This window comes from Dermacentor silvarum, chromosome 9 (assembly GCF_013339745.2).
Source record: "Dermacentor silvarum isolate Dsil-2018 chromosome 9, BIME_Dsil_1.4, whole genome shotgun sequence".
Classification (NCBI taxonomy): domain Eukaryota; kingdom Metazoa; phylum Arthropoda; class Arachnida; order Ixodida; family Ixodidae; genus Dermacentor; species Dermacentor silvarum.
In genome coordinates this window covers 113,348,438-113,372,009 of record NC_051162.1, presented here as the reverse complement: position 1 = coordinate 113,372,009, position 23,572 = coordinate 113,348,438, and the positions used below count along the sequence as shown (strand labels likewise).

General features: G+C 43.5%; 1 protein-coding gene across 2 annotated transcripts; it reads left to right on the top strand.

The window, feature by feature from the left end:
* Positions 1-4,205: 4,205 nt before the first annotated feature.
* On the top strand, positions 4,206-13,636 carry LOC119464119 (uncharacterized). Of its 2 annotated transcripts, none has more exons than XM_037724958.2 (4): positions 4,206-4,521; positions 6,493-6,670; positions 10,810-10,951; positions 13,209-13,636. In XM_037724958.2, exons 1-4 carry the CDS (start codon positions 4,434-4,436, stop codon positions 13,353-13,355), a joined length of 555 nt encoding a protein of 184 aa, XP_037580886.1. In that variant the 5' UTR covers positions 4,206-4,433; the 3' UTR covers positions 13,356-13,636. The 2 variants fall into 2 exon arrangements, with proteins under 2 accessions (XP_037580886.1, XP_049511934.1); XM_049655977.1 differs by having other exon boundaries at positions 4,208-4,525; positions 6,497-6,670.
* Positions 13,637-23,572: the final 9,936 nt, after the last annotated feature.

The following is a 23,572-nucleotide window of genomic DNA, read 5'->3' as shown; positions in this document are numbered from 1 at the left end:
TAAGGAAGAATAGAGCGCTTGTGGGGTGGTGGTGCCCTCTCTTGCGCTGCGCTGGTACCAAACTGGCGTTTGGGAAATGATTTTCACAAGTTTCTGCTAATTAATGCGCTTAATGCTTGATTATTTCTATCTTTTAAAATATTCTGAATCAAGTTAATTTATTTTGAACCGGTTTCAATCAATTTCACACTTGTTTTGACCCTGTTTTGAGAACTTGTTTTGGCGCGTGACTACGACGACATGAGATCACATTACAAGATTTTCACGATTTTCCCGAGTTTCTGTTAATTAATGAGCTTTATGCTTGCTTATTCCTATTTTTTACATTATTATGAATCATGATAGTTTATTTTGAACAGATTTTGGTCAATTCTGCACTTTTTCGCACCCTCTTCTTGCGCGTGACCACGACGACATGAGATCACATTACACGCCGACAGCCCGGGCGCCTAAAGTGCTTCGCACTTAAAAAAAGAATAACACCAAAGCGGCCCGCAGCTTTGGATTTAGTAGTTTGTGTGCGATTATTGACATCGAGAGACCCCCTCATGCGGATACCGAGATCAGCAGGCGTCTGCGCATGGGTTTCGGAGGCAGTAGATACATGATCCATATCTTCCACACTGTCGTGCCCGCTTTGCCCGGCATAGATTTTAAGAGTATGCCCGCTGGCCCGCTTGTGTTAGGTGATATCTGTAGGACAGCAGACACGTGATCTGCTGGCACGGGCCGGAGAACCGACGGGCGGAAGCTGAGCCAATCATCTACCGTCAGAAGTGCACGATTTCTACTGGCCACAAGGCTGGCGTATCCTGCCCACTAGAGACTGCCTTATACGTGTGTCACACGACGCACTTTTGATCGCGATCGAGCCTGATGCGAATCGAATTTCTCAATGTCGAATGGTTCATTTGCGTAAGCTGGTGGAGGTAGTCAATCATGGTCGGGAAATTCGATCCTGATCGGGCTCGTATTAATTTGTGAGGCGCTGAGCCCACTGACCGATGCCCGCAGTTTGGCCAGGTGGGAAATTTACAACATGCAGCAAGTCTGAATCTAAGCTAGTTGGTAAGGCACCATCTTTGAATAGAACGGCGTAAAAGGCGACATAATGGCGAGTGATGTTTGTTTGCTCGTCGCCTTGTCCCGTCTTCTGCACTTCTGTTCAAAGAGATTACAACACGACCTTTTTGAATACTGAGTTGCGAGAATATTTTGGTTGCTCTTGAGGAGTAAGTTTGGTCTGAAAATCGACAGTAGCACGAGCCCATGAGGAGTGTTTGTGAGCGTGTTGTGCTTCGTAAGAGCTTATGTTATCTGGCGCCAGCGCGGTGCTGCGGCGCTACGAGGTAAGCCTAAAAATGCCATATGCCCCAAGCTACACCGCCTCCGCATGTGTCTCTGTGAGCAAGCTTGTGTGGACCTTCTATAGCCCTGAATAAGCAACAACTACTGCGTAAACGGCCCACATGCTTCATCAAGGTGCCGATAGTCACATTTCGCTATGGATACTGCCGTACAGATTCGGCAAGAGAAACTTTGGCCGCTGTGGCAGGGCTATGAAACCCCACCAACTTGCGTCAATTACTTTATATGCTGCGAAAATGTGAATGCTGTTATCAGACAAACGACTGAAATGTATTTTAGTTGCATAGCTCGCGGTTGAGTGACCGAATTGTTCATCACATGTGAAACAATGTATCATAACCAAGTGTGTATAAAAAACTTGTCTTTCTCGGGAAGGTAAGATAAGAGTGTAGCGGAATAAGACAACAGTTGTATGCTGCGCAGAAAAGTAGTGTAGTTCTAGAGAAGGTGCAGCTGTCTACTGTGATAGGTTTTTGCTGTCGCTGTAAATTATTTGAGGGTCGGTAAGATCACTGAAGTATGCTTACCTTCTTTTTTTCTTTTTTTACTTCTGTGAATGACGCAGACGCCGAGCAAGGTTGGCTTAGCAACGTAACCTTTACGGACGCCGCTATCGGAAAAAAAGTTGTCGCAGTTTCACCTGAAAGGCGAAGCATCAATTGCGATAGCAAATTTGTAGAGAGCTATACGGAGTAATGATAGTAGCTTTATCAGCTGTATAAACTTGGACATGCAGCAGCACCGGCAACGCGCAGAACTGTTGTCGACGCCGTCGGCGTTTTGCCCGCGTTCACACAAAATGCGTGCGGCGTTGGTGACTGTTGCCGGAGCCTCTGATTTAAATAGGCACTTGGTGCCGCAGCTAAACGTCGCCTCCCTTCCCTCCCCCTCCCCCCACGGCCTTTCGCGCGTCCGAGGAAGGCGCGTTTGCTCTACATATATGGTGATTGTAAAGGAGGAAAGAGACGCCTACTTCTGCAGCCCTTAAGGGAGCACGGAGCAGAACGCGCGTTTGTTCTCCGCCGTGGGTTCACTCCCGGTGAAAGCGCGCGTCCCTCGCCCCCTTTCACCCGCACATACAGCGTTCGGCGGCGCGCGGCGACGATTTTATCTTCATTGACGTCATATGGAACCTCACGGCGACGGCGACGACGACGGCGACGCCGACGGCAGAAATCTGCTTTGGAGTGTCCATATAATTGCTATCGCAATAAAACGATGGTTATAAAGTTCACGCTAACGATTGGCAAAGCGCTCGGATCGAATTCGAAGCTTCAAGTGACCTTGGGCAAGCAGGACGGCTCAATAATCCGTTGCATCCTCGGAATCAGGCCCTGGTACGTCATTACCGTCGATTTGAAGTACAGTTTCATCTTTTACGGTTCTGTTAGAATTACGATTTTTAAGAAAGCAGGAGGGGGAGGGGAGAGGGGTTTGTTACAATTGCACGCGAGTGTTTCCTACGAATGAATGAACACGTTCTGCCTGTTTATTAGCACAAAACTACTTTTCGCCACACGAAAATAAAAATAAGAAAAGCTGGCTAAAAAAATCACCAGCCCTTCCCCTGTCGAGAAAATGGGGGGAAGCGAAGCTTGCCGTGTGTGCATCTGAAATTCGTAGTGATTTTCTTTCTTTGTCTCTCTCTCTCTCTTTCTTTCTCTCTTTTGTCTCTCTTTCTTTGTCTTTTTTCTATCTTTCCTTCTCTCTTTCTTTCTCTCTTTTCTCTTTCTCTCTCTCTCGGTTTTTCTCTATCTTTATTGTCCCTGGTATTTGCCGTTGAGTTTGTACCCTTTCTGCACTATCACCAGGATCGGCCCCCTTTTCAGCGTGACACCACCATCACCACCACCACCACCGCCACCACCGACACTTGTATGCATATAAAGCTTCGTTTAAAATGTTATGTCGGGCTTTTTTCAAAAGCGGAATAGAGGATGTACTTTAAATCCATCGTAAGATGGCGCGCGAACGGACAACTGGGAGAGGACAGCCTAGCACTGAAACCACTGAACACCAGCCCTTATCCTGTATTTCGTCCAAGGTGACCATTTGCGCGATTCTTACAATGCATCACTTCCAATTTACTTACGTTGTTAATGGTCCTAATTGCCCGTTTCATCCTCCCCCTATTTTTGCATTTTAACTCTTCCGCTTTTCTGGTTTCGCTTACAGTGGGCGCTAAAAATTTTTAGTGCTCAGTTTAAAGTCATCACTGGTAGGTGTATGGTGGGCTGCCAATCATTTAAGTTCAAGCTAACTTGACTGACAAAGTAGCAGCGGAGTGTCCCCGCAGGTGCACATATGATGGCGGCCAGGCCAAAACTAAAGTACTGCTATGCAAATAAAGAGAACACACTCATAAACACTTCAATGTGCACAATATTTTTCGTTCGCTCAGAACTTATGGTCCACTGGTTCATTCACTGACACACTGGAGACTTTTCCCACATTGAAGAAACATATTTCGTGGATCTTTAATATAGTACAGAGCAGTTGAACTGTTTATAGTGACCGCCACAGAGGATTTACGATCTTAGCAACCTTCTTCTTAGCAACCACTGTGCTTCCTCAGAAGTGTGAGCTGGTTCTACGTAGTGTTCTGAGACAATGTGAAAGACTGATTTTGACGTGTATCCAATTCGTCGTCGCACGAAGCTTTTGCATGGTTTTGTTTTTGTTTTCCAGTTATGAACATGAGCAGCTTTCAGTGCCATCTGTATGGCAGTTTGCCGGCCTCGAAGAACAATGTGTTTAGGAAGGTTTGCAGCGAACAATTGCGACAACTTTGCGTCGGCGACAAGCCACAATGGCAACAGCCTATCCGTTCCTTCCTCTCTTCTTCAAAATGTAGCACCTGTCAGTCACGCTTTTCTTCGAGAACCTGTGGTAAAGGCAGCAGCGATATTTCGTTCTTAAAGACATTTCTCTTAGGAAGACACTGAGATAGCATGTATATGTAGCCTTAGTTCCCTGTAGCCTGAGGCACGGAGAATCTAGTTGAAGAACCTCTTCTTTGGTGCATATAGAGCGGTGTATTTGTCCCGGAAATCAGCATATGAACAATGCTTGCTACTTTGACTCTTATCTGCCTGATACGCTCCTCAGTGCTTGGTGCATGGATACAGACGCCTGAGATTGAAAACTGTTCCGGCAAGTACATCTTTTTCTCCTACCCTTAACAATGCAACAGTGAGTTAACAGTGCCTGACTGCTGTGGAAGCGATGCTCGTGTCAGTTAGGGCGAACTTGGTTCTTGTTGCTTGTCGCCCTTCACCTAAATGGTCCCGGAAGGTGCTGGTGGGAAAAACAGTTAGTTTTCTTGCAATTTAATTTATTTATTATGCAGCGCTCCATTGGATCGGGAGCATTGAAACTGTAGGAAATGATCATGCATTCAATGGACACTAGCATCATACATAGTTATATTCAAAGTCATACATGACTAAATAAGAATGAATTAGTAAAATCTGCAAACAAATCAAATAATAGTTACAAATTCAAGTGAAGTGTCCATTCAATCGAGCAAAAAAGATCACGAAACACGTTTGTAGCTTTATTCAAACAAAGCAAGAAAAAGAGAAAGAAACGAAGAAACGCAAGTTTGTTGACCAGATGGATGTCAGGTTGGCTACTCTGCACAGGGGAAGGGAGCTAATGCATTGAAAAAAAAAAACGGTTAAAGAAAGATGGAGGCGTGAAAAGATGAACAGTAGGTGAACAAATTAAGCAAGCGTTTCGGCATGGGATCTTGCCTTCGTCACGATCAGCACTGCTTCCCTTCGCAGGATTTGTTTATATCCTTCTGACCCAACGGGTAGGAGCCTAAGCCAGTACAAAGGAGTGAGCTGAAAGCTCGATTACCTCTGTGACCTTTGCCTCGGAGAAAATTTACGTGATTACAGTCTGCATACCATTTCTCTTACCGAGTGTGATGGCAACGCCACAGCAGTTGACGCCGGACAATGCAGCTTGTTTCTACCGTCCTACTTTTATACCAACAGCTCTCCCCCTGGAGAGCCAATGTTCAGTAGTATCCATCAGCTATCGTGTGCAAATTTCATTAGGTGGTTATTGCACCTTCGGCAGAATGTTTCTTCATTCCTCTAGCAACAGGGCCATGGGTGATAAATATGCTTAAAAGGCCGCATTTCAAAACGTACTTCGGCATCGTTGGCTAGGGAGGCACTGGGTAATTTTAACCAAGTTGTGACCATGCATTTCTTTTAGCGCACTTACTGCGAACGTTAGAACACACAATCTGCTTGCTCGATTCCTCCTCCCGGCCTGTAGAGCTATTTCGTGTTGAAATTTTAGAACACCGTCGGATTAACCGCAAATACGTGTCAAGCGTTTCCTAATTAACCGGAGAACGAGCGACTGAATGTATGAATGAACTTATGAATGATGAATGAATGAACTAATTGTATAATGTATCAGTGAATGATTAAACGACCGAACTCATGAAAAAATACATGAATCATGATTGAATGCATTATTGAATGAATTCATGAAATAATGCATGAAAAATGAACAAAAGAATCCCAACTTTATTGTTTCTAAAAGGTGCTTAAAACAATGCGATCAGGATAGCTTGTACGATTCTGCCTGTTACAGGTAACGCGAGCGTGACGCCTACAGATGACACAAACACGACGAGCGCTAACTTTGACAGACCTTTACGTGAGGTTAATTTTAATGCTTATTCAGTGTAAGTGCTAGTGTAATAAGAACAAGTGCTTGTTGTATTAAAGTTGGTACAAGATAGCACTCGTGGTTGCTTGCTTCTCCGTGTTTCATGTTCACGCTTAGTGTAACCACAAAAGGGGCCACCAGGCTAAGGGGTCCTCAGTCCAGGGGATGAACTTTGCTTGTGCAAAGCTGGAGAACTTTTCTAAGAACTTTTGGATTTAGTCCCCCAGTTAGCTTTGGGATGCAGCGGATAGGATTAGTCAATGAAGTGGGAGGAGAATGCAAGACCAGAAATAGAATTTATGGCATAAGGAGCCCGTCACATATAATCCTCTGGTGCAGCACTGTTGGTTGGCTGAATAATATTTCTGCCATCTAAACTTGGGTTTATTTTGGTAATCCCTTATTTCGCTCATTCTTTTTCTTCTACAGATAGCCAAATTTTTCGACTGAGCAACGTCACCATCAAGGACGCCACAATTTCAAAAACCATGACCGTAAGGTTCACGGTGACACTGACGGAAGCACTCGGAGATAACCCGAAGCTGCATCTGATCTTGCGCAAGAAGAGCGGGATCAAAATTCCCTGCCTCCTTGGTTACGGGAGTTGGTATGATTCTCTTAGCAGTATAGCGTTTTGACAGGCTAAGTGCAGATAAAAACGCGTATTATGTTTTCGGACTCCACGCCTGAAGGAGCACTAACAATGAGTTGAGAGACACACTTTCATTCATTACGCGATTTTCTCTATAGGGCCTGGCCCACAAAATTGCACAATGTTTTAGAACCGTTTCAACGGAGAGAATGCATAAAGTGCTAACGTGCATTTAGACAAACAGGGTATTTCTTATTGCAGCGTTTTAATGTGTACACGTTTAGACCTGAATTTGTTGGGGTTCTCAGAAACATTAGTAAGAACCATAAATGTCATTTCGATCAAATAATTCGCTTGTTATAGAAGCTTTCTTTTACACAAAGCAAAGTTTACGGAAACCTTAACAGTGTTTCCTTAAAGTGCATTAATAAAGCTCTGGGCACGTCTCGTATATCTGGGCATGTGTCGCACGTAATCAAGCTCTGGGCACGGCTGACGGCTGACATCTCAGTGGGCATCACGACCACAGAGAACTGCTCGAAAAACACTCTCGCGAGTGCACTCGCATCTGAAGCGATGCCTCCGAGATTGGCGCGAGTGTATACTTCGATATCATGTCTCCGGAACTAGCGTATGCGTTGGCTGGCATCGAAGCAGTTCAACTAGTGCGCGAATTTGCCAAAGCTTTGTGGGTCTCGTTTTGAACGACCTTGTTGATTCTTACGCGAAAGCTTTTAAAACTCGCCATCGCGAAATTGGTCAATGGCTACAATAAGTGCGACATAGCATCGAACGTCTGCCATGCATGTATGTATGTATGTATGTATGTATGTATGTATGTATGTATGTATGTATGTATGTATGTATGTATGTATGTATGTATGTATGTATGTATGTATGTATGTATGTATGTATGTATGTATGTATGTATGTATGTATGTATGTATGTATGTATGTATGTATGTATGTATGTATGTATGTATGTATGTATGTATGTATGTATGTATGTATGTATGTATGTATGTATGTATGTATGTATGTATGTATGTATGTGTGTGTGTATGCGTATGTATGTCTTCAATTCAAGAAGTACGTACCTACTAGCGTACATACTTATGTGCGTGTAGTTCATGATTGACTTAGAACTGTAGGTGCTCCCATATTTGTATTTGTTCGTTTGTTGTATCTCAATTTTTCTTTTGTTTATGTTGCGCTCAACTTGTTCTCGGTGACATTTGTTCGACTATTACCCCAACAGCATGTAAATACCTTGGTATTCTTTATTTTGCTGTCATATAGTTGTTCCTCTTAAGATTTAACCTTGACAGGAGGTCCCAAACAGTCATTCGCCATTTGACCTGCTTTTGTTTATCATGTTTATCAGAAATTATAGCTACTGCGTAAAGAAATAAATTGAAATTGAAAGTGACGTTTGACGGTTTCTAGAATATTGCGACCGAAGACAATTGTTTATATTAAGAAATGTGATTGAGGAATACGAGGGATTACGAGACACTCGAATCCGTTATTCAATTAAGGGAGGGTGGACAAGAGTGAGTGGCATGTACCCAGTGGCTCACACCAAGTGACCCAAGTTTGCATCAAGGTAGGTAAGAAAAACTTTATTTCGTCAGCGTTAGGTGGGGTTATTAGGCGTGGTTTCTTCAGGCTGGCGAGATGGCCATCAAGCGATGTTTGATGGCGACCTCTTCAGCTCGTTCTATGGCCTGGAGTTGGATGTCCAGGCCAGAACTGAGCAGCACCGCCTCCCATGCTTCAGGTGATGGAGAGGCCATGAGGTTAAGAGGAGGTTTGTACTCCTCGCAGTCCCATATTATGTGATTCAGTGTTGCTAGCTCCCCACAGAATCTACAGAGTGGGCTTACTTGGTCGGTGTATATGTGTGCATATATGTGCGGATTTGGGTAGGAGTTGGTTTGTAGTCACCGCCATGTGGTTTCTTGGTGTTTGGTGAGCGACTCGTGTGGTGGGGGTTATGTTTGTCTGTTAAGACAATAATATTCTGTGATGTCGTGGAATGTGTATAGGACTTCGCTGGGTTGTCCGGGGTCTGATGGGCTCATAGCTGGATGCCGAATCGTCGAGCGTGTTGATGTGCCGCTTCTTTCCCCGAGTTCTCCACGTGTGCCGGAACCTATACCAGTTCTATTGTTCTTCCTTCCGTGTGGGAGTGCTGTCCTTGGAGGATTCGCATGGTTGGTGTCGCTATGCGGCCTTTTGCAGAGTTGCTTATGGCCGCTTTGGAATCACTTAAGATGATTCGAGAGCTGTTAACACAATGGCTAGAGCTATAGCAGGCTCGTCTGCCACTTCTGTCCGTTTGGTTCGTATCATCGCTGCCGCGGCGATTTTCGCACTGTTGACCGAGGTTGAGCCTGTTGTGGCGCCGATGGCATATGGTTCCCATGCGTTGGGGTATTGTGATGCGTCCGTGTAGACGGCTGATGAGTTTTGCTTCTAGGTTTTATCAAGTGATTTGGCTCTTGTTCTCCTTCTGCCTTCGTGGTGGCCCGAGAGCATGTTCTTGGGTAGTAAACCCCTCCCCCCTTCCCAACTATCGAAGTCCACATCAAGGGACAGCGAATCATAGAAGTGGATACGATGCGTATTTTAAGCATGCTCATGCAGAACTACCGAAGAAATGGCACACCATTGAAAAACTGCACACCGCGGTCAACCAGAATACACGGCTCCTGCGGAGAATAAGCGCCCGGAAGCAAGACATGAAAGAAAAAGACATGGATCGATTCATCCATGCCTTTATAATAAGCTGCCTTACACACGCATATTTGGTGGCGCCATTATTATACGGGATTAATCGTTTCGGCCATACCTAGATCTCCAAAAGAGCGAAAAAGCAGTACTAGACTGCTTAATCCGCCAAGCGTACAAAGTAGCCCTCGGGCTACCACGCAATGCTTCCACCGAGAACCTCATGCAACTCGGCCAACACAACACCATAGATGAGCTCATTGAAGCACTCACAACGGCTCAAATCCACCGATTAAGCATAAGCGAAACAGGACGATGGATACTGGCAAAAATGGGGCACCATGTGAGCCTGGACGCGGACAGATCCACAATACCGCATGAAATAAGGAAAATGATCATCATAAGACCACTACCCAAGTTTGCGTCAAAGATGTTCATTAAAGAGCAGCACTTCACATACCCAGAGACCCAAATAGACATCAAAGAGGTTAACTAAAGTGAGGCACATACCTAGTTTCAAATACCCAGTGACCCAGGTTGTGGTGAAAGAAGTTCTCGTGACCAGCAACAACTGGTGCGTCGCGCCCGGGAGACAGCAAGAGCCGCAGGAGCCCTGGACTGAGGGAACCTCCCAACACACCTCCCTGCTTGTTTTTTTTTCTCTCTTAATAAATGATTTTCCTCCTCCTCCTCCTCATGGAGGAGTGGCCAATAAGCGCTGGCACATACCTAGTTACATAAGTTGCCGTGAAATAGGTTAACTGATGTCATTGAAGTGCGCCACATACGCACTGGCACATACTCCGTCATCCAAGTTGGCCTCAAACAGATTCATTGAAGAACGGCACCTATCTTGTGGCAGATACACAGTGATCAAAGTTGGCGTCAGGTTCACTAATGAGCAGGACAGACCGAGTGGCGCACCCGGTGCTCCAAGTTTGCATCAAAGAGGTTCATGGAACATCGGCACATACACACTGTCACACATCAAGTGACTCAAGTTGGTCCAACGGTTGGTTTTGCACCCTGTTCCATCAACACAGCAACCCGATACGCCACCCCTTAGACCTTGGACTACCCACTCCCAGTACCGAAGTTGGCAGGAAAACGGTTACAGACACAGATAGATAGATATATAGATAGATAGGTATGTATATAGATAGGTAGATAGACACCGAAAGAGAGTAAATTACCGTAAGAATGCTAATCGCATTAATGCCGTTGGTTTGCATGGTTGCGGAGCATTTGCAGCGCCAAATTTTCTTCCAGTAATCTTGATATGAAACTCTGTGGACGCGAGCGTTTTGGAAAGCACTCATCGAATAGTATTGAAGTGCTCCTTTTTGTATATTTGGTGGCGCCATTATTATACGGGATTAATCGTTTCGGATGAGCCACATGTTCCTCCTGTTATGTTTCAGCACCTATAGGCTTTGTGATGGAACCACCAAACAAGAGAGAGCCTTAACACAAATGTGGAACAACCGCTGCCCAGTGCCCGTCTTCGAAGAGACCCTGTCATTTGATGCCCCGGTGATTCCCGCTGTACAGTTGATTACTGGCGTAAGTACAGAACAAATGTAATGTATCCGTCGGAATATAAGCCTGTGTATCTTCGTTTTTTCAGAAAGTCGTGTACTCATCGTGTAATTATGTAAGCTTGCAATGGGTACCTGAGGAAAGCTATGAGAAATTTGGTGTATATATTTCTTGTTACAGATGCCACAGTTATTATTTTGAATGAGGAACGACAGTCATCTCGACTCAGTTAAAAAAAGTGAGATAAGAGCAGAGGTCAGGGTGGGAAGTAAAAAAAAATATCGATATACAATATTTATTATTGACGAGAACAAAAAAGTTACTGTGAGGAAAAGTGCAGAAACGGGCAAAAAGTAGGCATCGTTTAGTGTTTATTTTAAGAAAGCTGTTCCTGGCAGGTGTCCCCGTTTCATGAAGTCATTATTTCGACCGAAGTGCTTTTTCTTTGTGCTTTCAGTTTTGTTGGAATTTCAGTACTATACAAACTATGATTATATTATGCTTGAAATTTGACTTGTAATTTGGGTTTCAATACTCCCAAGGTTTGCGATTTCAATTATATGGAGTGATAATTTTTCAGTTTTACGGAATCTTTAGAAATTACCTGTTACAGATAACATAATTCTAGTCCTTGAGATGAATTATTCAGAGCGGTGGACATTACTTGCAAGAAAAATTAAGACACATATTCAAATAATCAAAAATCAAACTAACAAAAATCACAAGTTTACTGCTTAGGTCATTACTACATTGCGGTGCATATTTCAGTTTACGAATTGTAGCCAGTGAGTTTGCAAGACGTTCACCAACCTAATGTTGTTTGTGGAAATTTCCTGATCTCATCACACATCCTACCTCAGTAAAAGAGTGTGGCTTCCTTGTGAAACAAACTAACTGCATCGAACGGGGACGAGGCAAGCTACTACACCGGCACTCACAAGAAGCAGAATTGTATGACTAAAGAATTAAATTCTGGGGTATTACGTGACAAAACTCACGATCTAATTATGAGGTACGCCATAGTGGGTGCTCCAGATCATTTCGACCACCTGGAGTTCTTTAACGTGCGCCTAAATACAAGTACCTGAGCGTTTTCTGAGAATTCCGCTCGTATCGAAATGCGGCCGACACATCCAGGATTGAAGCCACAACCTCCAAATCAGCAGAGCAATGTTATAGCCACTAAGCTACTGCAGCCGATTAGACTTACACGAAAAATTACTAGGGGTCCCTTATGCTATAACTAAGACGACTTGAAGGCAAAAGCTCGAGCGCTGCTAACTCAATGACACGATGACTTTTTTTTTCTTCCCGTGGCTCAGCACTTCTTTTTTACCGAGTCACTCTCACTTGGGCCCTCAAATCCCAGATACATTTTTTTGCAAGTCATTTCCCCACTACATAAACAATTGATTCACTTTTAATTCGCACTTGATTCACTCTACATTCACCCTATCAGTGCTTGGTTTACCTGTATTCCCTCTGTCATATCGGTATTAGTTCCAGCACCCTTGGTTTCCTCTATTGCTCTTAATTTCCAATTTCATCACTCTTCATTCACCCTATCCCCACTTGATTCACCTTCCTTCACTCTTAATTCACTCTCATTTACTCTTCATTATCTTAGCTCACTCTATATCATCATTACTTTTAGTTCGACTCCTATCATCTAATTCACCATCAATTCAATCTTAATTCACCTCATTCACCTTTCTGTATACCCATTTTTATCATTATCATTACCCTCATTATGCATTACCACCATTAATTCTCGGTTCTTGGCCACTTTCGGGTTTATCACCCATTTTCCCGCTTTGTCATTCTAATTAATATAATAATTTAGTGACGATTATGATTTTTAGCAATATTTATATTCCTCGTGTAATTACCTATTGATTGATTTATAATGTTTTGGGGTTGTAATGACCTTATTGAGTTATGATTTTTTGTACATATCTTTACCGAGTTTTTGTTTAATTCATGGCTCCACTTTTTCAACGTCACCTCAAAACGAGTCATATAAGACTTTCACCTTAATAAGTATTAAAAAAATCATGGCAAAGTGAACACCGCAAGGTACGATGGAGCAATTCGTTTAACAACCTTTTTAATACTGTGTTGTTTACTATTTCATATTTGTAATGCTTCTATGCCCTCCTTCCTGAAGATATTGGGACCCTTACGGTGACACTCTTCCAGCCTGCTCGCCCTCATGTTTTTGTCTTCATTTGCATATATGTTTTGAAATTACAGATTAGTAATGTTGTTTTCTTCATTGCAGCCCGCCCCGACGACCATTACCATTGGCTTTACGGTGACCAACGGAGGAAACATTGTTGCGTGCCAGTCACTTAAAGTAAGGATAAGACGCGATAAACGGAAAGGTATCCATGGAGCGAAGGGGAAGACCGCAGGTTTGGAGGAATAACGAGAGTTTACACTCGCTTAGCGCTTAAACCACAAGCACCAAAAGCTTTCCAGTTCATGAAAAGAAATATCGAAGGCCTGTGGTTCCTATATGTTCAAAACTATTATGACCACCTTGGCACCAAAGTTTGAACTAGAGCATTCGTATATTGTACAAATCTAATCTGGATAGAGAACAAGCAAATTTGCATGTTTCTGTTAGAGAGAGTACCTGTGACCGTAGTATTTTTATAGAAAAACAATAAAGCTCTTCCAACATAACTATTCGTCAGGAGTCGTGATGACACGTTCTTTGTGTGTGTAAGACTTGAGATCCAGTCGCCGAATGTCGAAAATCACCCTGCGTAACTGTAGCCTCTGCCGTGGCTTGGTTCGAGTCCGCTGGTTATTCTACAGATTAGCGGACCCCACCCGCCAACCATGAGCGCGTGTAGTTGTGCTAAGAAGTTACTACCACACCTAGAACTCCGTTTAATACCAAGGTACATGTTGATGAATATACTTCTTGCTATTCTCTTGGACTCGTTACTTTAGCGAATCCCTCAACGTGGATTATTGCCGGCGATCAAATAATCCCTACTACCCAGGGAGAAGAGTGCGAGCTTGACAGAAAACATGCTTGAATCAGCGTTTCGTTAGTCTAGCCTTAAGCACAGGTTTGACAGATGGGGACATGACTGTAAAATTCCCAAACCATATCCCCGGGATGTCGCTGATTTTGGCATCGACACGTCGATGTGAAGTAGCTGGCCGTAAAATAAACATTTATTCAAAACACCCAAGGTGTTTGAGCCTGACACCCTTCGCTGGCAATCAGCAGATTATCAACAAAGTGCGCAGAATTGCCATAAATTTGTGACATCACAAGGGCGTTGTCCATGCTTTCATCTCAGTTTTGTAGGTTCCGAGACATTTCAGTGTGGCGATGGCCAGTCCTAGCTGCCGGTGTGAACATCAGTTGCCGCGAGCTGCAACTCGCCAGGATGGATCGATTGATCGATTGATGTTTTGCGCGTCCCCTTTGAAAAGGGGCGGCGGGTAGCACCACCACGCTATTCTTTCTTTTTTGCCTTATGTCTTACCTATCTTTTCTTTAAACAGAAATTCACAGCGTCAAACTTTGTGAACCATTACTGGGAACTTTGTGTTTCTACGCCTATGTTATTTGTGGTCTCCCTAGTTTTCTGCGGCCAAACCTCGAATTGCGTTTTACTAATATTTGTTGCAGACATCGTTACTTTCCTCCGGTTATCCCTGAACCTAAGGGCTTCAATAAGGTAAACGGGGCCTAAACAATCAGATGGGAAGGTACTTTCACATATTAATACAACATGTCCCATTGTTTCCCTTGTCTTAGGCCTTTGGAGATATCAACTTTCTCCTCGCTCCTTATTCCTTCCCATTTAACACAACCGGTATTTTCATGGTATTTCTCCCTCAAAACCTGTATGCAGTCATTGCCTAAGCATTCTCCTTCCAGAATATCCCGCAAATTTTTGTACTTGACGTTGTAAAACGCTTCGATTATGCCTAAAAATGACAAATATAACGATCTTCTTGCTTCTCTGGATACTTCAATGCACTGAGTAAGAACAAATAAGTTATGATGCAGACGTCTACCGATTCTGAAGCCATTACGAAGTTTTCCCAACATGCCCTCAAGTTGTGGCCATGCTTGCCGTTTTAATTTAAAGGCCTGCGTTGGTAACCTGTAAATTACCAATGTAATGGTCAATGGTCTATAACAGTGAATTCTATACCGCCCCCCCCCCCTTATTACTATAATTTAAATTCATTTTACTTTGCCACCAGCTGTCTGGCATTCGCATATTGTGGAAGCATTTTCTACTGCTTTCAACGAAGCTTCTTTGCGTTTGGTCCTAGCTCATCAATCAGGCTAACGGGAACCTCGTCTAACCCTGTGACTGCACGCTTAGGAATTTTCTCGTTCGTTCTCTCTAGTTGAAATTTCTCAGCAATAGCTCCTTTTCCACCCGGTTCTCGTTCAGGCCCCCTCCTTTTTTTTTCTCAAAGTAACCTCGTTATTGCCTTGAAATGGTTCAGCTGTTATTTTTCGGATGTAAATTTCCGCCGCATTACCTGCCAGTGTGTTTGCATCTTCGTATAGAAAATGCGGTATTGTTCCAGATTTCTTGCCTAATAGGTTAATGTAATTCCGAAATATTATAAGTGCGACCTTTTTTTCTCACGTATTTCTAACAAACAACATTCACTTTCACCTTTACCATTTGCTTTAGCCAGAATCGGAACTATAGATTTTTTCTCCGAGTGTACATCCCATTTTTTGTATACTTATCTTGCAGCAACTCCATTTTTTTGCCTGCTTATGCTCTTGTGATACTTCCCGTTGTTCATCGATCCCTTCTTGTATCTCTTTGTTCCACCAGCTCTTCGGTTTTAGTTTTCCTTTCTAACAAACATGTTACTTCTCGTTCCTTATTTCTCTCTTTATTAGGCTTAGAAATTCGCTATATATTCCCATTCTCTGCTCGGCCATTTACACCGTTCTTTATCGACTGTTGTGACTATATTGGTTATTTATTTTAGCGTTATGACTTGCACTGACCATTCTTCGCTTCTTGCTCTTCTTCCCACAACTACATATCTCATTCTTGAAATGATGCGTTTACAGAGGCTCCTTATGCAGCTTTATACCCTTCCTTGTCAATGACCATTTCTCTTAATTTATCATCAATTCCATCTGTCATCAGACAGTAATCAATGGTCGATTGCCTATTTAAGATTTCCCATGTAATCTGGCCATCACATTTAGGCACTGTATTCACTATAACGAGGTTATGTTTCTTGCAGAGATCTAGCATGAACTTTCCATTGTTGTCAGTAAAACCACCTGGCCCTGTATGTGGCCATTCATGTAACTTAGCAGGATAATTACGGCATTATTAATATTAGCACTTAGGAATTCCACTAACCCTTAATTCTTCTCTTTGCAATGTTTTTCCTGTCCACAGATACGTTAGGTCCAGCCAAGTCTTCTTCCTCCTCACCTCACCTGACAACCAAAAATGCTCTTGGCACTTTGAATTTACTTTTTACCATGTGACGTCCTGATGTATCATAGGAGCTCTTTGTACGTTAGTATCAGGTAAATGTACCTCTGGCCCCTTGCACACCACGATCTGCATCCGAGGGGACATCTCGAGCACATCATCTACACCCTTCCCCACACGCTGGGCTGGTCCTGACGCTTTCGAGTTTAGCACGTTATTCAGCCGCCCCACTACTACATCAAGGTTCCGTCCCTATGCGTTATCCCCGAACTTTTCTCTTGCTCGCTCCCTGACAGAGCCCAGTGTCTTCCCTGGAAACGTCTCTACAGCCACGTTTTAACACGAAAGTGTTTTATGCCGGGGTCCACCAGGACTTCACTGACGTATTTCCGTCACGGAAATACGTCAGCTTACAATGTACACGAACATAATACAAAGAAAGAAACCAGAAGAAAAAGTTCCACAAACATGCAAAATCTGGAAATCGAACCCACGACCTCTCGGTCCGCGACGATAGATCGCCGAGCGTTTAATCCATTGCGCCACAAACGCATTTGCAGAGAGCTACACAGACGCGCCTTATATATCTAACACTCCTCCGTGTACCCGCGCTCTTGCTCGGGGCGGTGCCGCCGCCTACGAGCAGAAAAGAGAAGTACTGCATTATGACACTAACGCGCACCGACAGTGAACGCTTCGGTGGTCTCAGCACTACGACGCCTCGATGCCAGCATTCGAAGGGACGCTGGCATCAAGAAGCACTACCAACGCCACCTAGGTGGCGTTCACCGTACTCAGCACAGCGGAGCGTGGCCTCCGCAATTAGCTCTGAAAATGTTTCTGAAGTTGATCGCGGAGGCTGCAATTACGACGCGCTGTACGCGCTGATTTGACTCGGTGACGATTCAGTTACGTGCTTTGTCTTGCGCGTTGTATTAGTGTGTCAGTTACATGCTTCGTCTTTCGCGTTGTGCTAGCGTGTGCAGCGTAGTGCAGCTTCCATATGCACGACGGTTGCTCATGGTCATCGACGTTGGTAGTCGTGATGGAGGAGACGTGCCACCAGGCGGTCGACGTTGGTAGTCGTGATGGCGGAGGACGTGCCACCAGGCGTCAGCGTGGGTGCATCAACGCCTAAGGGCGCTTTAGCACAAAACACCAATAGACATTATATATCAATGTGCAATAAACATTACACTACTTCTGTGAAGGACCCGTTTCACTTTCGTGTTCTATACCGATTCCTATATAAGAGGGATCAACCACATTTTTTTTGTCGCCTTTCGCCCTCGCCACAATCGTCTCTGAGCACCTAGTCAGATTTGAGTCAGCGGCTATTAGCACCTTGTTATGTCTCAGCGTGGACAAGCGCATACCTTGGACGTTTCCCACCAGGCAGTCCATTCATCAGCGCTTGAACCGACAGCAACCGGGAGTGTCGTAGACGCGTTAACAAAGGAGCTCGCGTCGAGGCAACCACAACCTGCGCCACCGTGGATACGTTAATTTCCGTGAATATCACTACCTAATCGTGATCCTGACAAGAGGGCCGCCAGGCAGAGCCCTCTAATTGATGAAATGGGGCTATCGTCGCCCAAAACTGTGGGAACAGCTTCGAGCTCAGTTTCCCAGGTGGCCACGCATAATCAAGAATGCAGGGGCGCGGGTGCGACATTGGAGGCGGGCGCGGCGGAACGGTGCGTCAACATGGGAGCGATGTTGCGACCGATTCAACGATTGTGATTGGACTAGCTACCGTCACCAGATTCCCCAGTCGAGTCTCCTAGGGAAGACGACGTGATTAAAAGCGGAGAACCGTGGTGCAGTGAGGGTGGTTCTGACGTGTCCGGATGTGAACTCTGATGTTTAATATGATCCTGTTGGACTGGGCTTCCATACCAGGGGCCAGTGTAAATAATGTAAATTAAACCCTTTTTCCTTCATTCCTACTACCGGATGTATTCATCGATGAACTTGGTGGATTCTTCGCCCAAACGCCACCTCGAGTCGCAACAACCTTTTTACTCTCTCCAACTGATGAGGCCTCTTCCTACCTCCCCATGTCCTCGTCCTCCGGGTGACTCGGGTTTTACACGGGGAATTGACCCCCTCAGTCCCCCTTTCCCTTTGCGCTAGCTTAAAAGTAACTGGACCTCTTTCGAGCTGCCGCAACCGCACGTTGCACGGTTCCACGAATCACGCGCGGTTTGTCAGCCCTCCCGATCATGTCACGCCTGGAGACGGCGTCTCATCGTCGACAGCGGTCTGATTACCATTTTTGTCCATGATGGCGGCCCGGCTCAGTTTTTCCCCGGCTGCTCGCAGTCCGTCATCTACCACCTTCCGTGCATCTCGCTTCATGTTGAGCTCATTTTCGAGCTCTTCGACCCGCTTCACAGGCTCAATATGGACGCTCTCCATTATCGTTAGCCTCACTTCGACTTCACAGTGCCTGCACGGTCCACTCAGTTTACGTTCTATTTCCAGCGTTCCCCAGCTGAGGGACCTCCTCCCGCACCCTGCATGCTTTAGCGCCTTTCTTGTCTTATGTTGCACTTAGCTTTTTTCGAAGTGCTAAAACCGAACCTCTCAAAGCACGTACCTTCAACCAAAAGCTTATACGCACTAAACCTATATTCTTAATTGAAATGCCACAAATTATTTACCTGCAAAGTTTTAAAGAGCAATAAATGTCCAACAGACTCAAGGTACGACACATGGTCCCACGTGTTGAAACACGCAGCTACCGAAGGACCTTCTGACAGCCCCACAAAAACAACATTCCCGATACAAACACACGCATTAAAAAATATAAAAAACGAATTGCAAATAGCCTTGCCACTTTGAACCTACTATATAAAGGCTAAAAACAGCTATGGTCCCACGTGGTCGCATGCGAGGAAACACATGGCACGAAAGGACGCGCTGACTCCTACAAAAACAAATACACCCGATACGTACATGTACACGCGAAAAAACTAATAACTAATAGCCTTGATGCTTACAACCTTCTAGATAAAGGCCAAAAAGGAGTCCCAGCAAGCCTTAAAAAAAGAGGCAAGCTAAAAGCGTAGCGTGAAAAACATGTTTCGTCACCCACCATGAAGCCCTGCAAAAAAAAAAAAAAAAAAAAAAAAAAACGTCCTGTCCTCCAAACGGAACCAGTGTGGTCAACGAAAGCCAGTGTGGTCGGTCAGGGCGACCTCTGACAAACATTACATTTTTCATTTAATTTAATTCATTATTATTAGACATTAATACAACGACAACGTAAATGTAACACAGAAGGAGGTCTCAAAGTGAAAACTGTCAGCGGGGTCTCCTGTTAGTACATATGTAAAAATGTAGACAATACGATTAGCAACTAAGGTAAAAACAGCGGGAGAATAACAGAAGTCAATAAATAAGACATTACATGCACTAAGGCTTACTATCAATGGAAAAATACAAATCAACATATTAGAAGTAATTGATCAAAGATCTGGTAGTTGAAGATCACGCGAAAATGAGCAAGTATAATTCTATATTGTAATACATATGTAAGTACAAACAAAGCAGTGAATAAATATGAATAGAATGATTATATAACATCAACTGTTCAACATAGCAACAAAATTTAAAATGAATTTATATAGCACTAATAATCTAGAAACATAAACCGAGAAAAGCAATGAAACATGGCTACACAGTAATGTGTATATATATCAGGTAACGTATGTTGCAAGTAACAACTGCTTTAGAAGTCGCCAGCGACAGTGTAGTGAAGCGCATGATTTATATTGAAAGGCAGAGAATTCCAGAATGAAATTGCGGAAAAGAAGACTGTCATTTTACCGATAGTTAGTGTTTACTTTGGAAGCAAGGGGTTATTACTTTTAAAAAGCCGTGCGTTATTATTATTGTAAGGTTGAGTTAGGGGAAGTAGCTCAGTGGGAATGTCACTGTTTCTACTTCTCAACAATAAGAGACTTATGTCAAGTTGAAATGTGCAGGTTAATGGTAGAATTTCGAGTGCGAAATATGGGTGCTGCTGATGCGGAGTACGAACTATGGCTAATTCGGGCCACCTGGTTCTGAAGGTGAATGAGGGATGGCAGGTGTGTGGGGTATGTGTTGCCCCACGATGAAATACAGTAAGGTGACTGTTAATGAATGCGCTGTAAATTGATTGTAAAATTTGTTGCTGAAAACAATGTCTCGTTCAAATGAGGACGCGGAAGACAAAAGCAGCCTGCTTAATGAAAGAATTTACGTGAATGTTGCATTTAAGCTCAGGGTCTAATGTAACACCCGGAAAGGTAATAAAATCCGATGGGGTAATGACGCAGTTATCGATCTATAGTTCAGTGGTTATTGTAGGCGTTTTGGGGGACGAGTGAAATAACATAAAGTTTGTTTTAAGAGGGTTTAATTTTAGCAAGTTATTCTTACACCAAGAAACAAGATTTATGACATCGGCGTTTAATCTTTTTCAGTATATCGTTAATATCTTTATGCCTTATGAGTAACGTATCATCAGCATAGAGTATACAGTCAGAATAATTAGGTGATGATGGTAAGCCATTATAGTAGATAAGGAATATTCGAGGGCCCAAACTTGATCCTTGTGGGACATCTTGGTTAGTTGTTACTGGTGAGGATAAAGCACTTTCAAAACTGACAACCTGGGTTCTGTTAGTAAGGTAGCTTTGAAAAAGGGCTAAAGCAGGCCCACAAATTCCCAAGGATTGAAGTTTAAGATCCAAAGTTGAGTGGTTAATAGCGTCAAAAGCTTTAGTTAAGTCAACAAATACCACCCGTTGCCCAAAGCCCATGATCGATTAACTCCTTTATGCTGTCAGTTGTATCAGCGCTAATTCGGTTTATAAGTTAGCACGAAAACGAAATGCGTAGGCGTCAAAAGCTTACCTTTTTGTAGGTAGTTCGATAGGCAGTTAACAATGAGCTTCTCAATTCGCATTACTAAAAATAGGAGGATGGTTGTAGGACGACAACTAAAAGCATTTTGATTTCCCCTTTTAAATACATTTCTTACTTTTCCTTATTTGAGACTCGTTGGAAAAACGCCGGTACGAAATGTAGGGTTAATAACATCAGAAAGGACAAAACATAACTCACGAGCCACACGTTTAACTTTAGATGGACAAATTGAGTCTAGGCCACATCCTGTGTTCTTCAGGCCTACTATGGTGCGAAGAACTTCATCTGGTGAAGTGGCTTTTAAGGAAACAGAGTGAGACAAGCGAGACAACCCAGGTGAGTTAGTGATAACGAATGAAGAGCTCTTGAAAAATGATTCATTAAATGAATTGGCGACAGCTATAGCATTAGTTAGAGTGCTGGTACCGTCCGTAAATTCGGTCACAAGCACATGCTGTTTATTAGGATGCAAAAATTATTAATTTTTCTATAGTCATTCCCATTTTCGAGCACTTTATTTTGATAGTAGGTTCTTCTGGCCTGTCCAAGTAAGACGGTAATAGTTTGTGAATACAACTTAAAACGGGCCTTGACGGCGAGGTTAAATGGTTGGAGTTTCACTTTCTTGTAAAAATGACCTTTTTTATTTACACTGCGCAGCAGTCCTCTAGTAATCCGCGGGTTTCAAGGGGTGGAGTACCAACGTGATATGGAGGATGCAGACATACAAGAGTTTTTAATATCTATTAGTTTCTCAGTCAAAGTTTTCAATGCTTTGTTAACACAAGATTTCTCATATAACAGCCCCCAGTCAAAGCGGTATACTATATCCACAAATTTCGCAGAATCGAAAGAACATTCATTAACCATTTCATTCTTACATTTAATTTAGGTATTTAATAAGCAAAAATCGGATAATGGTCTGTCAGATTAAAATTGACCATACCAGCTTTTTGATTAGACAAGACGTTACTAAGTACAATATTCCGACCGCAAGGAGCACATCGTGTCGGAGAATCCAATAGAGATTCGAAACCATGTTCAATGAAGCACTTGGAGTACTGGACACAAGAACTAACCTTAATATTTGTAATGTTAATGTTAATTTCGCCTGCAATAACTATATTATAATTTTAGTAATTACCAAGGTCACTATACTATCAGGTTCCCCACAAAGGTCATTGTAAGATGATGACAGGGAATGGTAACTTGAATAAATGATAGTTCTTTTGTTAGAGTAAAGTCATGGTCAAATTCAAGCCAAGCTGATTCGCATTTCGCCATGGAAAATGCGATATCAGTACGCCGTTTATATGAAAAGATGTTGAAAATAAATATTGCCGATGCACCGTGGCAGTCAGCCAGACGATAACAAAATTCTGCATGATAACCCGGTATTGAAAATAGGTTATCATCAGCTGAAGATAGCCATGTTTCCGATAGACATATGAGCGAAAAGTGGTGACCCGTTATAGTAAGAAAAATTAACCATACCATCAAAGTTCTGGTAAGCTGCAGACGTTGAAACGTATGATGGAAATGTGAGAAGTGTACCCACAACTAAGAAGTTGCTTCAGCTCGTGAAGAGTGTGTGACGCCATGGTGGTTCACAGTCATCAGGTCTAGCTATAGTGCCTTTAGGTAAATATGTTCAGGTCACCGAACCCAGAGAGGCAGTACGCTTGACTGTCGGTAGACTTTCTTGCTTTGATACGACAGTTGTCGACCGTAAGGAACTGCCACTACTTTTCTTGCTTAAGAGCCAATGCGTGAGCAAGCAGCCGCTTGTTCTCCGGAGTGAGGTGATCGTTCACGAGTATGGGCTTATCCTGATTCATTATGCCAATGCACCTGGTTGACAGACGCGCCTTCCGAGCTTTCTAGCAAATTCAGCCTTCTTTTGTCGGGAACAAAAAGGTGTAGTAATGTTGGGGCCACCTTTAGCAGGGACCCTGTGCGCAACATCATTCTCTGCAGGACTCACAGGACAACCATTTTTTTTTCTGTGATCTGTTGCAGAATTGCTTCACAGCTTTGAACCTTTGTTTCTGGTACACCTTTGTTTTCCACATTGTTCGTGCGTGAGTATTGCTGCAATTCAGCCACCTGTTTTGTTAGGTGCTCGTTCGTTCGCGACAGCTCCTTATTTTCTTTGACATAGACCTTCCTGCTTAGTCTTCATTGTTTCAAAGATTTCGTTAAATAGGGCCACGCTGTTACGCAACTCCACAACTTCATTTCGCAATGCATCCAAGATAGCTCAGCA

Bases quoted from the DNA above. Each gene is read 5' to 3' on its own strand.
- LOC119464119 (XM_037724958.2), top strand. From the start codon at position 4,434: ATGCTTGCTACTTTGACTCTTATCTGCCTGATACGCTCCTCAGTGCTT. The intron at 4,522-6,492 runs GCAAGTACATCT...TTTCTTCTACAG, and splicing joins TGAGATTGAAAACTGTTCCG to ATAGCCAAATTTTTCGACTG. The intron at 10,952-13,208 runs GTAAGTACAGAA...TCTTCATTGCAG, and splicing joins CTGTACAGTTGATTACTGGC to CCCGCCCCGACGACCATTAC.